Source organism: Falco peregrinus, chromosome 1 (assembly GCF_023634155.1).
Source record: "Falco peregrinus isolate bFalPer1 chromosome 1, bFalPer1.pri, whole genome shotgun sequence".
Lineage (NCBI taxonomy): Eukaryota > Metazoa > Chordata > Aves > Falconiformes > Falconidae > Falco > Falco peregrinus.
Genome location: NC_073721.1, coordinates 46,987,881 through 47,002,963, shown reverse-complemented (window position 1 = coordinate 47,002,963; position 15,083 = coordinate 46,987,881). Strand labels below are relative to the sequence as shown.

The following is a 15,083-nucleotide window of genomic DNA, read 5'->3' as shown; positions in this document are numbered from 1 at the left end:
TGGGCTCCTGCACCCCCACCCTGTGAAACCCCTCCTGGGACCCTGCCCAACCTTGTTCCTCCCCAATCACCCAGCCCTGGCAGCTGGCTCCAGTTATTATTTTTTATTTAAAACGATCATTATTTTCACATTTCATCTTGTTTCTTTTGCTAGCAATGTACAGGCTCCTCCAAGGCGTCCCCACCCCTCGGGGTGCCCCGTGCCCGGGGCCGTGCGTGGCACCGGCGCTGTGCCCACGGCTGGTGGCCAAGGACGTGCAGAGGGAGGCGAGGCCAGAAGCGGGGCCAAACTCAACAAAGCGAATAGTGTTAAGGCAGCAGCCACCCCCGTCCTGGGGCAATGCCCTCCCACTGCCACCCTCGGGGTGTCCCCTGTGCCTGGGCAGCCCCCAGCCCAGGGCAGGCAGACCACCACGGCCACCCAGGCTGCGTGAGCATGCCGTGCCGGGGGCACAACAGCATCTCCACTGACCACTGGAAAGCCATGGGGACAGGGACAGTGGCATGGGGTGGGGTGGCGTGGCGTGGGTGGGGGCAGCTTGGTGGATGGGAGGGCTGCAAAGGGCTCTGTACCCGAAGTGCCAGAGCCCTGTAAGAGCCCTGAGCAACAGGGCTGTGGGGCAGGTGGGGGGTGAGGACAAAGGGCACCATGCCCATGGGGTGCCACCACCGAGGTCACAGTTGGGGACCCAAACACATCATCATCCCCTCTCCTTCGTTGCAATAGGTTAACCCCAAACTGGCTTGTCACCCAGCGCCCACCTAGGGAAGGCAGAGTGTGCCCAGCAAGGGAGCAGGGGGCACCCTAGGTGGCAGCTGCCCACCCACAGGACCAGCCCGTTTCCAGTATGCCATTAAAAAAAATATGGTCTGAAAAATCTGAAAATAGAGCTTATCTCCCCCCCATTTTTTCCCCTATTGAAAATACTGTATATTGTATCACAATCTATAGCAGGTGGCATACAGGACTGGCAAGACCAGGGGGCACAGGGACAGTGGAGGGTCAGCTGCCACCTGGGTCTGCTCCTGCACCCAGGTGGGGCCCGGGCTGCCCCCACCCTGCCTCCCCACGCGCTGTGCTGCCCCATGGCAGCGAGCTGGGCTGCCTGGTGCTGCCCGCTGGCTGGCAAGCAGGAGCTAGCCCAGGGCATCCAGCCAAGCCTGGGCCAGGGAGGCAGGAAGGGCAGCGGGGCAAACAGGGGGAGCCTGGCACTGGGTGCTCCCTGGCAAGGAGGGGGGACTGGGCACAGCCACCCTGGGGTGCTGCAAAAGCCTAGGGCATCCAGAGGGGGATGTGGTTGGGGTCAGCATCATGGGTCCTCCCATCACTCTGCCTCTGGGCATGGCTGCAGATCATGGAGAGCTGCAGGGTGCTGCTGAGATGCAGGTGCCAGCCATGGTCCCTGTGGGTGATGAGGCAGCAGGACCCTCTGCAGAAAGGAGGGGCACTGCTGGCCAAGGGGGTGCCACTGCTGGCCCCAGTGACGCCCACCAGCCCCAGGTGACACTACTGGCCCCACTGCCATAGTCCATCCTCCCTTCACCCCCACCCCAGGCACCACTGCCAGGTTGCACCAGCACCCAGCCAGGCCTGTCTCTTCCTCATACCTCAAGGCCACCCCACTCCCAGCTTCAAAAGCCCTCCTGGGGTGCAGCACCCCCCCTGCCAGTACCACCAGTGACCCAACAGTAAGAAACCAGTGCAGGTGGCTCCTGTAGAGAGCCAGATGCTGAACAATGACTGCCAGGGCAAGGGGGACAAGGAGGGGGATGTAGCAGAAAGGTGGCACAACTGCAGCAATGCCCTGTGGTGGGGGAAGCGGGCGGTGAGAGCAGGCAGGAGGCAGGGTGAGGGGCTCTGGGAGGAGGAACATGGTTGGGGGCAGAGGGGAGAAACAGCTGGTGCCAGCGTGTGAAATACCCTGTGAAATACCCCTCTGCCCCACCACGTGCCCCTCTGCCCACATGGCAAGGCTGGGGGTGGCTGGACCCCTTGGGTGGCAGCAGCGTGGGTGGGCAGGACACACCAGTGGGGCTGAGGCTCCCATCTCAGGCAGGTCCCTAGCAACATCCCATCAGTGCCAGAAATCAGTCGTGGGTGAAGCACCAGAGCTCCTGCCCCCGTGGCACCAGACCCCGAGCTCCTCCCAGTGCCAAGGGTAAGCGCCAAGCCAGGGGTGATGGAAACAAGGCGAAAGCAGCCGTCCTTCCTCTGGCTTTGCCAGGGCCAGGCCTGGGGTGGTGCCAATGCCAGGGTGGGAGGGTGCCCCCACAGCTGAGGGTCCCCAGGGCAGGTGCAACACGGGTTTCCAACCAAAGGCACCGCTCAAAGACCTTGTCTCTGCCACCAGGCGCACGGGGCTGGCAGCACTGTCAGCAAGCCGCATCCTTCTCTCTGCAGTCTCCATCTGTGGCACGTGCTGGCCTGGCGAACCGGGCGAGGACAGTGGCCCCCAGCACCACACAGTGACCACCCTGGAGCTGAAGGGGACAAAAGGCCACCCAGCGGGCAGTGGCTCACAAGGTCCATCCAGGCTGGCGCCATACCCATCATGTCCTCCCTGGCACGTGCCTCTGGCCACAGCAGCTCCAGCAGCTCCACTCGACAGGGCGAAGGGAGGGGAGAAGCCAAAAGGGTTCGGTGGCTTCACAGCCAGGGGATGTGGCTGCCCCCAGGGTCTCAGCACAGCGTGTCCGTGTTGAATGAGAGCTGAGCCTGCAGGCATGGAGACAGGCAGGGCTCAGGCTGGGCAGGGGCTGCCTGCTCTGCCCAGCACCCCCACTGCTGCTGGGGCTGGGATCCAGCTTTGGGGGAGCCAGCACCCTTCCCCGAAAGCCTTCTGTGGTCCACCCCTGGCCCCACCACCTCCCCGTCCCTGGATGAGACCCAGTGCTGCAGCATCCAGCCCCAGTGCCCCATGGCAGAGACACAGCTGGGATCAGGGACACCCAGATCTGGGAACAAGCTCTCACCCTCTCCTCCTCGAAGCTGATGAGGCCTTCGTCATCAGTCTCCAGGTCCTCCTGCTCCTCCACCACGAGGGCCCGCAGCTCCGTGGGGGCGGCCCGAGGGCGCAGCAGGCTCAGCACGCGCTCCAGGGGTGACTGCAGGGCACAGCTGGGGCTCGTCTCCTGCTGCTCCAGGTTGTCACTTTGCTTCTTGGCAAAATTCACAAACACCTGGGAGGAAGGGACAGGAGGCTGCAAGGGACCCACCCCCCAGCGCACCTACAGCCCCTGGCTGCCCCTCACCTGCCATCTGTGCCATCGGGGACAGGCTCCAGCACATCCCACTGGACTGTGGCCACCACCATGCCCCCCACCTATCTCCACCTCCCAAAGGTAATTTCTGCCAGACACTTTGGCATGGCCACTCTCCCTGGGGACAAGCATCCAGCTGCCCACACCATCCCAGGTCTCACGTTGTCCAGTGTGGTCTGGCTGACAGAATAGTCTTCTATGCCCAGCACGTCCACCACCTGCTCCATCTTGCTGAAGACCTGTGCCAGTGAGATCTGGTCCGACTTCAGCTGGTACTGAGCCTTGGTGTGGTGCCGCTCCTGCAGGGGACACAGAGGTGACAGCTGAGCCCACACTCCCAGACCCCTTCCCATCACCTGGTGGGGGATCCCACAGAGGTGCCCCTTGGGGGATGAAGGCTGCTTGCACCTCAAGGTGGGGACTTAGCAGGGGATGGCACCACCACCACAGAGAGCTCACCTTGAGGATGGCCTCGGGGAAGTTGCGGTTGAAGAACCTCACCACCTCCTTGACGTTGAGGCTGGACTTCGTGCGCACTGTGATCATGTAGCCGTCGCCAAACCTGCATGGGGACAAGGGACCCTGTGAGGACCTGCCCCCACACACACACACCTCTGCGGGGAAGTACTGACCCCACGGAAGGTGACAACCCACCGGTATGGCGCTAGGATGCTCAAGTGAGCCTGTCCCCTGCCCACCCTCCAAAGCAGCACCCACACAAAGGACCAACATCTCGCTATGGGCGCCACATGGTCACCTTGCCATGGGGGCCCAGCCCCCTCCTGCCCCACAGCGCACACAAGACCCCCACTGGGCTCTTACCGGTTCTTCAGGTGCTGGATGCTGCCAAGACACTTGAGCCTCCCGTTCACCATGATGGCCAGGCGGGTGCAGAGAGCCTCGCACTCCTCCATGCTGGGGAGACAGAGCAGGCTTCAGCGGGGTGGCATTGCAGGACAGTGCCAGGGGCCACAGCTGGGGCAGGTGGGGAGCCAAACTCCCCAGGGCATCACCTGGGTGCCGTGGCTCCATCAGCAGGGGTGGGAAAAGGAAACAGAGAGCCTCCCAGGCTCCCTCCGCTGCTCCCCACGCTCCCGCCAGATGTCATGCCCTGGGGAGCCCCCTCCCACCCACACAGCACCCCAGGTGCTCAGGGGCATCGTGGGCACAGCCAGAAGCCCCTCTGGACCTGTGAGATGTGAGCACCACGGAGCGACCAGTTTTGATGACATCCAGGATAAGGTTCCAGAGGAAGCGCCGTGCCTTGGGGTCCATCCCTGTGGTGGGCTCATCCTGGAAGAGGGACAGCACCCTCAGACATGCAAGCCCCTGGAGGGACCCTGCCACCCCCTTCCTGTCTTGAGCCTCAGGACACCATCCCACAGCCCAGGACACTGGGGGCAGAGCTGGGGGCAGGCAGCTCCTGCACAGGGTAATTTCTCCACCCTAGCCCAGTGTCAGCCCCAGGGACATGGTGGGTGGGAACAAGACCCCACGGGCAGGGTGCTGGAGCCCGGGGCGCACCAGGAAGATGAAGGCTGGGTATCCGATCAGCGCGATGGCTGTGGACAGCTTCCTCTTGTTGCCTCCGCTGTAGGTGCTGGCAGGCTTGTCAGCATACTTGGTCAGCTCCAACTTCTTCAGTGCCCACTTGACCACCTGCAAGGCACGGGGGGCTGCCATCACCCTACCAAGGCCATATGGCCAGCAGAGCTGGCAGCGGGCAAGCAGCTGGGCTCCACAGCACAGCCCATTTGCCAAGGGGACCACAAGCAATGTGCTAGTCAGGGGAGCCCTACGGCAGCCCACAGGCACAGCCACGAGCATCGGTGGGTGCCTGCGAGTGCGTGTGCCTGGCCCCAGCACCCCACGTGGGTGCACCACTGGGGTGGCATTGCCATAAGGGTAGCAGCACTGGCTCAAGTCCCCGCTGGTGCCATCCCCATGGCACAGTGCCAGCACATGCGTGCTGACAGTTGCCCACCCCGAGCCCTACCCGCTCCTCGTCTTTCCAGGGGATGCCGCGCAGGCGGGTGTAGAGCTCCAGGTGCTCCTGGGCCGTCAGCTCGTCAAAGAGTGCGTCAAATTGGGGGCAGTAGCCCAAGCTCTGCTGGACCTGCAGGAGCTCCTTCAGGATGCTGTGTGAGGTGCCATGGGGAGAAGAAATTGCTTTTTGGGAGCACCCCATTGCTCACCCCCCTTTCACATGCCTTTATACTGGAGCATCTTCTACCAGGTAACCCACAACAGGCAGCCTTGGCCAAGAGCCAGTGTCACTTGCTGCCACCCCCCAGATGATGGCCAGCCCAGCATGACACAGGGCTGCAGCTTCCCATGGAGCCACACAGGCACACTCATGCTGCTTTGTCCTGGGAGGCCCCCAAGCAGACCCCAACCCATCCCCAGGACAGCAGGCAGCCCCCACCCCCTACCCAGCCCGTGCCCCCTGACCTGTGCCCATTAACGAAGGCCTCTCCGCCTGTGGTGCTCTCATCCCCCGTCAGCATCTTGAAGGTGGTCGTCTTGCCCGCGCCATTGACACCCAGCAGCCCGAAGCACTCCCCAGGCCGCACACCCACGCACAGCCGGTCCACGGCCAGGATGCGCCCGATCTTGCGGGACTTGTACACCTGGTGGGGCGGGGGGTGGGGGCTTAGCCCACCACAAGGTACCTGGACCCTCAGCCCTGACCCACAGCCCTTGGGTGGGATGGCTCCGAGGGGTGTCCACGCAGCCCTGGCACATCCATCACCGCTGCCGCACCTTGGTGAGGTTTTCGATCTTCAGCATGTCGTTGTCAGCATCGCCACGCAGGACACGGTGCCGCTCATTGGCCACATCAATGTCATCCTCGATGGGCTTGGTGGAGACAGGCAGCCGCCTTGGGAGGGCACACAGGGCAGGGTGGCGATGCAGGCCTGGGAGCCTCCTGCCCGCATCCCTGCTGAGGATGGGCAGGTCCCCAGCTTGCACCCACGGGAGGGGCAGCCTTGGGCTAAGGGGTCCCGACAACAAAGTGGATTCCCTGTGGCCAGCCCCCCCAGCCTGCCCCCCGCTCCCCAGCTGCACTCACTGGGGCTTCCGGAAGAAGTTGTACTGGCACATGATGGTGATGAAGAAGCCGACAAAACCTTCGATTGTCATGGCAACAAGCCCCCTGGTCACGATATCCCATTCGAAGGGCGATTTCATTTTATCGAACTGCCCTGAGTGGGAGGAAGAGGAGAGAATGGCCGGGGACACCTTCCCATGGGGACAACCTGGTTGTACCTCTTGAGGCTGCCTGTAACAATGCCACTGTCCTACTCCTGTGTTCCCTCCCCTGCCGCAGCCGCCTGCGCTAGTCGGGGCTGGTCACAACAAGGCTTCCCATTCACAGCGCGTGTGCTGTTGAAACCATCTTGCAACTGTTGAACCTCAGTAGGACAAATCAACCCAACTGAGAGGAGGTATTGGAAGGATGTCAGATCCTGCCCCAGAATTGCCCTCCATGATGCCAGCAGCACCCAGGTTAGATACAGAAGCTACTTGAGAAGCAGAGAACAAGAGATTTTCAAGGGCGAGCTCAAGCTGAGAGTAGCCAAAGGCTCGTTTTGGCTGGGCAGTGCAGCCCTGCAAGCAAGAGACCACATCTGGGAGGAAAGAGCCCTTGCAGTCCCCACCCCTCACGTCACAGTACGGCCCCACCACAGGCAGTGTGCAACAGCAGCAGAAACACGCGACACTGCCAGGGCTCACAGCCTCCTCTCATTGGGGGACTGCTACTCTGGATGGCCCAAGGAACCACTTTTTGCAGCACCAGCACCACACTACGGCTGACCCTCAGGCACGGCTCTTCCTGAGCACTAGTCTCGTTCACACCCCCTGGCTTTTTGCTCCAGGTTGCTCCAGGCCTTGGGAAGCCCCACAGGGCAGGTGGATCCCTTCCAGCAGGGTCCCACCAGCACCGTGGTCCCCCCCAGCTCCACATGCCCTGGAGCAAGGGAGGGAACATGAGGCCATACCGATCTTGGCATAGTATTCATTAATGTATTCGTTGTAGGCCATCTCCATCAAACCGTGGCCCAGGTTGTAGTTAGGGAATACAAGGAAGCAGCTCTTCAGGTAGCTGTTCACCACCTTCAGATCCTGTGGGGACATGCAGAGAGGACACAACCATCAGAAACATCCCTAAGGACTGTAAACACATGGTAGGATTGAGATCCCCACCAAGATACAGCCTGGTCAGGTCTCATAGCTGATCCTGCTGGGAGCAGGAGTCTGGAGCAGAGATCTCCTGAGGTCTCTCCCAGCCCAAGCTGTCCCACAGCCCGATGGCAGCTTCCCCCTTCCTGGTGGCCCCAGGCAGACCTGTGAATCCCATACCTTGTCATGCTCAAACAGCTGCAGCAGGAACGTGGCGACGGTGGCTGTGATGCCAATGAAGAGATTGATGACGATGAGGAAGACGTAGGCAGAGCTGGGCACCTCGAACCAGAAGGAGGCAGGGTACATGATGGGGGTGATGGACCAGCTGGCAAGGTGAGCGACAGGAGCGCACATCAGCGTGGCAGGAGAGGCGCTGGGCAGCACCAGCCATTGAGCCTTGGGATCACCCATCTCCCAGCCCCATCCTCTCCAGGCTCTCCCACCCCAGCCCTTGCAGCCCACCAGCCACTGGAGCTGCAGAACATCAGCCAGATGGGTAGTCCCGAGGGCAGATCCCACCTGTATAGCCACAGTGGAGATGGGGCACTGGAGGGACCCACCAGCGCACCCCGACCAGCCCTCTGAGCAACATACCCGTAGAGCAAGAAGAGGGAGAGGACGGCGGGGAAGTTGGTGGGAGAGGTGTAGGCCGGGAGGTCGAACACAAACAGGATGATGATGCAGCAAGTGGCCGGCACCAGGTAGTTCAGCTGGAGAAGACAGAAACTCTGTGACTGCCCACCCACCCACCCGAGCCTGGGGGCTCAGCCAGTGGGGCCATGCGCCCTGCTTACCATGTCCCACACATAGTTGGCCAACCAGTAGATGACAGGGTCACAGCCGCTCACAAACTGCAGGTGTTTGGCCTTGGTGGCCTTTTCGGCCACCAGGAACACCACAAAGCTGGCTGGCACGAAGGACATGGCCACAATGATGAAGATGGCAATCACCACATCCGTGCCTTGCAGGCTGCATGGGGAGCAAGGAGGAGAGCAGGGACCCCATCACCCTCAGTTGCAGCACTGGTAAGGGCCACCCATCCTGGTATGGGACAGCTGCTGCGCACAGGGCGGCGCACATGGCACAGGGACCCTCACGTCACACCCACCCGGTCCCCCACCACACAGCCTGCAGGGCAGAAGCCTCAGCGTTCCCCTGCAAACCGCAGTGAGGAGCTCCCTCCCTTCCATGGGACAGCCACCCTCCCTCAAACCCACCCCCTGGACCTACAGGTAATCCAAGGACAGGCTGGCGCTCGTCTTGTTCATGGGGTGGTTGGTTACTGTGATGCCTGCAGGAAAGCCCAAGAAGAAACACGGGAGCATGAAAGCTGGCTCAGGACAGACAATCTTGCCCCCAGCCTGCCCGGTCCTGGCTCTGAGTGGGAGGACAAGCTTCCTCCCTGCAGCTCTGCAGGAGCTGAGCTGTCTGAAGCAACCAGGCACCTCGAGGCCAAGCCCTCCCCCCACCAGCTGGCAGAAAGCATCCTCAAACACATCACAAACCCGGGTGCCTTCAGGCAGCACTTTGGGATGTTCTGCCCCAGCCCAGACCTCAAAGAGATTTGCCGAGCCCATATCTGTGACCCCCCCCATTACGCCACTTGGTCCAAAGGGGGACACTGCACCTTAGATCCTGGTTGGACCATGCCCTAAAGCTGTTCCTGATGCGCTTCTGTCCTTAACCACCTTCAGGTTCTTACCATAGGCAGCAGGGTTGCCTTTGCTCTTGGGCAAGTTGGCTCGCAGGATGGCGTTGTTGAGAGCGTTGAGGTAGGTGGGCATGCTATGGTAGCCCTTGTTGTTGTAGAAGACCTGGAGGAGGAGAGAAGAGTAGTGGGAGGTGGCAAAAGCTGGGCCCATGGCAGATGTACTGGAAGGGAACAATGGGTGCGACACCCACAGGGCAGGCTTCCCGGGCTCAGAGCTGCCAGGAGAGCAGGACACCCCTGACCACACTGGTCCAGAAACGCTGGGGTGGGAGCTGCAAAAAGCCCCACGGGGCAAGACCCCCACCAGATTCCTCAGTGGAGAGCACTGCTGCAGCACTGTGGGCAAGGGGTCCCGGCCACACAGACACTACTGGCTGGCCCCGTCTCCTCTCCACCCGTGCCATGGATGCCGCTGCCCACCCATCTCCCATGTGCCGTGGAGCGCAGCGCGGTCCCACCTGGGCCGTTCTCCGGACAGCGATCTTGCGAACCGTGGCAGGAGCCCGGACCCCGAAGGACGCCGGGATGGATTTCTGGATGTTGCCGAAGGTGAGGGCCCCATACCTGTGGGACAAGGCACCGCCAAGAGGCTGTGACCACCATCCTCTGCTGTCGGGAGCAAGGCTAGGCTTCAGCATGCTCCTGGCTCCCGTGAGCACCCCGGGCAGGTGTCCCCAAGTTCCTGGTCCCCCACCCCTGCTCCACGGCACAGGGCAGACCCCCCCCAGCCTTCTCTCTTGCCTGTGCAGCCGGAAGCGGTCCGAGGTGTAGAGCAGATACTCAGAGACATTGCGCCCTGTGATGTCTGCCAGGATGTCCCCTGTCACCACCTTCATCTGCGGGGGGTGGCCCCCCACACCGCTGGGGCAGGAGAAGCCGGTGCCCTGCATGGAGCACGTGCACTTGATGGGCTCATGGACAATGCGGGGCAAGGCAGGAGCTGAGGTCACGGTCTCTGAGGAGCAAAGAGGGCAGCTCACAGCCAGGCTCCTGCCTGCTCCGGCTGCCTGGGACAACGTGGGGGCAGGAGGTTGAGCCAAGGGGGGCCTGGCCGGGGAGGGAGGGAGAGCTCTGCCCTCTGGCCAGAGTCTGGTCTGCAAGAGAGCTTGTGTGTTCTGGTGATTAGAGGGACCAAGAGATGGACACTGCAAAAAACTTTGGGCAGACAGAAACGATTCCGAGAGGGGGCATGAAGTGTGGCTGGAGAAGGGAATGGCTGGGGACCCAGTGAGGGTGACAAGGCTGGCCACAAGGCTCTCAATGGCGTCACCACCCTAGAGAGCTCCATCAGCACTGCTGGGGCTGAACAGGGAGCAGTGCTCGAAGACCAGCACCAGCTCTGAGTCCGAAGTTCAGCCCAGCGATGCGATGCTCTGCTGTGGCCAAACTGATGGGCACTTCCAGGGGTCCCTGGAGCTGCTTCTGCCATGGAAAGACAATCTCCCTGCTAGAGATGAATCCCAGGCCCGGACGTACTCAAGCACCAAGCACAGATGATACCTTTGATGGCAGAGGAGAAGGTTGTGGAGTTCCAGGCATGGAGCAGCTCCTCATCCACTGAGATGGGGTAGTCAGAGGGAGCCGGGGATGGAGGCGGCGGCACAAAGTTGGAGAGCGGCAGGCCCTGGGTGAAGGAGTCGATGCACATGGCATCGAAGTACTTGGCCGCCAACATCTTGGACTCGTTGCTGTTGAGGTTGAGGGTCTGCATGGGCTGGTCCAGAGTGTTGTTGAAGGCAGTCTTGAGCACGCAGGTAGCCCCCACCCCAGAGGGCAGGTGGAAGGTGTTCACCAGCTGCTGGGGGCTGGCATCAGGAGACAGCCTGAGGCTGTGGGGAGAGAAGTAGGTGAGGAGGAGCAAGGGGCAGGAAACGTGAGTCTCATCACCTTGGCCATCTTCTGCTGGGACCTCCCTGAAGCCTTGGCACTTATTATGGCTGGACAGGCACAGACAGTCCATGCCTGACACGAGCTGAGCTGCCAACTGCAGCCAGCGTCAGGGCTGGTACCCCCACCAGAGACATTCTGGGGAGGATGGAGGCTGCTTTGCAAGGTGACGTGGTGCCAGCCAGACTGCTCCAAGCCTGAGCCAGCCCTGGCACCAGCCCCGCTGTGGACTGCCCTCCCCTGCTGCCCCCCCACTGCAGTCCCAGGGATGGAGACAGGAACAGGGATGGGGATGGGACACGGGATGCTGGTCACCAGCAAGCGGCAGCTCTCACCGGTACTCGCGCCGCTCCTCATTGGCATAAGGAATGAAGTTGCCCTTGGGCTGGGTGTAGTTGTGGTACTGCGATGGTGAGAGGATGAGTGGTGGCAGGTCACCTGTGGGGAGAAGGACGGGAACCTGCTCACACCCACAGCACCGCCGCGTAGAGACGGACTGATGAGCACCTGTGAGCCTTGTCCTTGTCCTCCCCCCAGCCAGTGTCCACACTGGCCACACCGGGGCAAGCAGAACGGGTCACCAGTAGCCCCAGCAGGCGGGTGGTTCACACACACCTATTTCGGGCACAGAGAGTGCCACCGTCATGGCCACACAGACGAAGAAGGCGGGCAGGAGGATCTGGGAGAAGAGGGCCTTGGTGTTGCGCTTGGCGCAGTGGAAGCGTTTGACGATCAGCCCGTGGAACTGCCGCAGCTTCAGCCACGAGCCCTCCAGCTTGAAGCTCCCCTGCCCAGCCAGGTCCTGGTCTTCTGCCTCCACCTCTGCCTCTTGCTCTGGGAGGGGAAAAGGACATCAGCCCCCAGCACGGCTGCTCCTGCACCCGCCTTGGCCCCCAGGGAGCCGAGCTGGGCACCAAGCTGGGCGCAGCAGCCCCAAAGGACAGGGCAGCACCCAACCCTGATGGCCAGCGAGTCGCAGCACACCGTGGTGTGAAACAGGGCAGCTGGCTGGTGGGTTCCTCTTGGCCCAAAACACGAAATTTAGACAATAGTTCTAAAGAAACAACTTAAACTGGTGCTTTTTGGCATAACCCCTCCATTTTCCCCATCGGTTCTCCCAGCAGGTGAGGGGTCAGCGCAGGCAGGGATGGGTTGGTGGTGGGGGGACCCGGCGAGGCAGCAGGCACCAAGCTGGGGGCTCAGGGAGCTCTGCCTCCCCCAACCTAAACCACAGCACTCAGAGCAGCCCTGCCCAGGGAGGCAGTGGGTGGCAAATCCCTGAATTAATCATGATAAGAGCTGCTGAGATAACCCAGAAAAAAAATCTGTGAATAAAAAAGCAGCCTCAGGGCGCCTGCCTGCACCCTCCGTCCTCCAGCAATCCCAGTATCTGGGTCGGGAGAGCCCCAGGCCTGGGTCAGGGTATGGAGGGCAAAGCCACCAGCTGGAAGACAACTCTGTGCCCAAGGGCCAAGAGGAGACAACCCGACCGGGTGCCAGCGTGGGGAGGGAGCATGTTAGTGGGGCGAGTCTGCAAGGTGGCACTCGTGGGATCCGAGGGAGGCAAACGGCAGAGCTAACGCCGGCTGCGCCTCTGGCTCCGCGTCTCAGCATGGGACCCTCCCACACAGACCCTGCCAGTTTGGGGTGCAAACTGGTGGAAACACCCATTCCCAGCCCTCCCACGCAAGCTGCGGTTCTCTGGGTGCAGCATCAGTGGATGCATCATCAGACCCCCCACGGGGTCTGGCCCCAGGAGCACAGCCCCCCATCCCACACACCCCCACGTGCCCTGCCCAGGTGCAGGGACAGGCACTGGCACTGCCCCTGCCCCGGCCACCCTCCGTGTCCCAGCCAAGCGCCTCCCCCGGCCCCTGCCGCTGGCCAGGCACCGGCAGCACGAACCTTGCAGACTGATGTTATCGGGGTCCTGCCGGTTATCGAACAGGGGCGCATAATCCCCAAAGAATTCGGAATAAGCCCCACCTTCGTCACCCCGCACGGAGCCCACCGAGGAGGCTGAGCGCAGGGATGCCTGCGACTGCGCCAGCTTGGAGCAGGTCACCAAGTTGCTGAGCTCCACCTCGGGCTTCTCCGGCACAGCCGCTTCGGCCGGGGCCTCCCCGTTGACCTCAGGCTTCAGGTCCAGCCCAGGGGCAGGTGGCTGCAGGATGTCCTTCTTGGACTCCTTCATGTCTGAAAGGAGAAGCGGGGTTGCCACCGGCTATGCCACCTTTCACTGCAGCATGGCACGGAGCGGGGACAGATCTGCTCTGCAAACCCAGAGTGGAGCAGACTGGCTGCCCTTGGCTGGGGTGGGCTCTGCTCAAGACCTCTCTCCCCTTGGGACTCCTGCAGCCACACAGAAAGGGGAGAGGAGCCCCCAAGCCCACGCAAAGGCACACAGCTCCCTGCCAGCCCCCAACAGCACCACATGCCCTCCCAACGCTCGTACCCACATCGCTGTTCTCCAGAGACTGGTCCTCCTCAGACACCTTCAGGAAGACCTCCTCCAGCGTGGTGTCCATCAGCCCAAAACTGGTGAGGTCCAGCTCCTCCAAGCTCTGCTCCAAGTGCTGCCGAGGCAGAGTGCCACATGAGAAGGGCAGGAGGTGCCCCACAGTGTGACGTCCCCCCACAACCGCCTGCCTGCCCACCCCACCAGCCCCCACGGGTACCTGGAAGAGCCTCTCAAAGCAGCCTTTCTTGACGGCCTCGCTGGGTAGAATGTAGGAGAGCTCAGTGTTGGTGTCCGAGATGAGGAGGCAGGAGGCCACGTATTTCTTGATGAACTGGGAGACGCGAGGCTCAGAGCAGGGGCTGACGGAGGAGTGGGCTGGGGGGCTGTGTGGCTGGCCGGGCTCTGTGGCAGAGGGGGAGCACTGGTCAGCCGCTTCGCCCCTGGCCTCCCGCCAGGACCCACCACGTCCACGCTACATCACAATGCTGCAGGGGCTCCTCCAGCCTCCATCATGGGGTGCTGGTGGCTTCCTGGCCACCCTGCCCTGCCTGGGGACAGTGCTCTGTGCCACAGCCCGCACTGGACAACTCGGTGGGCAGCCCATGGGCTGGACAGAACCAGCACCTGGAGGCAAATGCCACCATGCAGGGTCTAACCTGGGACTCTCATGGGAGAGGTCAAGGCTGAGCCATGCCACCTCCTACACTTCTGTACCGTCCCTCTCTGTCCTCCATGTGGCTAAGGAAACTTGGAGTGGGAGCACTGCGGTGTTGACCTCTTGTTCCTTTCCTGGGCTGAAAAAGGGCTGTTCCCACCTACTCCTCTAAACACAGGGTCCCACCGCCCTCCAGACCTGTGCCATTCCTGATGTCAGACTGCTTCTTCACCACTGTCAGCTTGTAGCCATCACCGTAGGTGCTCTTGAGGAAAAGGGGGGAGCCACAGCACTTGAGCTTGCCATGGGAGATGATGGCGATGCGGTCACCCAGCAGGTCAGCCTCATCCATGTGGTGTGTGGAGAGCAGGATGGTCCTCCCTGACGGTGGCACAGAGCCTCAGTGGAGAGGCCAGGGCCACCAGCAGCCAGAGGAGCAATGCTGGGCTCTGCCCACCTCTGCTTACCTGTCTTGTACTTGAGGATGAGGTCCCAGATGGCCCTGCGAGCGTACGGGTCCACACCGGCTGTGGGCTCATCCAAGATCACAGCCCGTGACCCACCCACAAAGGCGATGGCCACCGACAGCTTCCTCTTCATGCCTCCCGAGAGCGTCTGCACCAAGGAGTGGCGTTTGTTGGAGAGCTCCAGGTCCTCGATCATCCTGGGGACAGGAGAGAAACACCAGGGATGCCAGGGGGCCATACTGGCACCTACTGTCACATACTGTGACACCTCTTCCCTGCATGGTACCTACAGCCCTCGGCTGCTGGGACAGCCCAGTTGCAGCCAGGCTACAGAAGCATCTTCTGCTGGCTTCCACAGCCTGGTACCTCAAGTTTTGGGAAACGCTTGGTGAAGCTGCTCCAGGGGACATCTTTGCTACCAGGTCACCCACCAAGGCTCAGCCAGCAGGAAGGG

The 15,083-nt window shown here is 61.9% G+C and overlaps 1 protein-coding gene across 4 annotated transcripts in view; it reads right to left on the bottom strand.

Moving 5' to 3' along the window:
- Positions 1 to 88: 88 nt before the first annotated feature.
- The window catches only part of ABCA2 (ATP binding cassette subfamily A member 2), a 34,225-nt gene continuing 19,230 nt past the window's right edge, over positions 89 to 15,083 (bottom strand). For 3 of the 4 annotated variants that reach the window (XM_055815514.1, XM_055815526.1, XM_055815520.1), the window contains 27 exons: positions 14,630 to 14,826; positions 14,361 to 14,543; positions 13,725 to 13,909; positions 13,502 to 13,622; positions 12,952 to 13,242; positions 11,662 to 11,880; positions 11,382 to 11,484; positions 10,660 to 10,988; positions 9,901 to 10,114; positions 9,618 to 9,723; positions 9,151 to 9,262; positions 8,679 to 8,739; positions 8,243 to 8,417; positions 8,043 to 8,158; positions 7,626 to 7,773; positions 7,265 to 7,388; positions 6,334 to 6,466; positions 6,024 to 6,141; positions 5,712 to 5,890; positions 5,257 to 5,398; positions 4,785 to 4,919; positions 4,450 to 4,553; positions 4,083 to 4,175; positions 3,720 to 3,822; positions 3,422 to 3,559; positions 2,973 to 3,179; positions 89 to 2,715 (listed from right to left, as the gene is read on the bottom strand). In XM_055815514.1, the coding sequence (XP_055671489.1) occupies positions 2,680 to 2,715; positions 2,973 to 3,179; positions 3,422 to 3,559; positions 3,720 to 3,822; positions 4,083 to 4,175; positions 4,450 to 4,553; positions 4,785 to 4,919; positions 5,257 to 5,398; positions 5,712 to 5,890; positions 6,024 to 6,141; positions 6,334 to 6,466; positions 7,265 to 7,388; positions 7,626 to 7,773; positions 8,043 to 8,158; positions 8,243 to 8,417; positions 8,679 to 8,739; positions 9,151 to 9,262; positions 9,618 to 9,723; positions 9,901 to 10,114; positions 10,660 to 10,988; positions 11,382 to 11,484; positions 11,662 to 11,880; positions 12,952 to 13,242; positions 13,502 to 13,622; positions 13,725 to 13,909; positions 14,361 to 14,543; positions 14,630 to 14,826 (4,072 nt within the window). In that variant the 3' untranslated portion in view covers positions 89 to 2,679. The remainder of the gene's footprint in view (positions 2,716 to 2,972; positions 3,180 to 3,421; positions 3,560 to 3,719; positions 3,823 to 4,082; positions 4,176 to 4,449; positions 4,554 to 4,784; positions 4,920 to 5,256; positions 5,399 to 5,711; positions 5,891 to 6,023; positions 6,142 to 6,333; positions 6,467 to 7,264; positions 7,389 to 7,625; positions 7,774 to 8,042; positions 8,159 to 8,242; positions 8,418 to 8,678; positions 8,740 to 9,150; positions 9,263 to 9,617; positions 9,724 to 9,900; positions 10,115 to 10,659; positions 10,989 to 11,381; positions 11,485 to 11,661; positions 11,881 to 12,951; positions 13,243 to 13,501; positions 13,623 to 13,724; positions 13,910 to 14,360; positions 14,544 to 14,629; positions 14,827 to 15,083) is intronic. The other variant, XM_055815515.1, reaches the window with a different exon arrangement.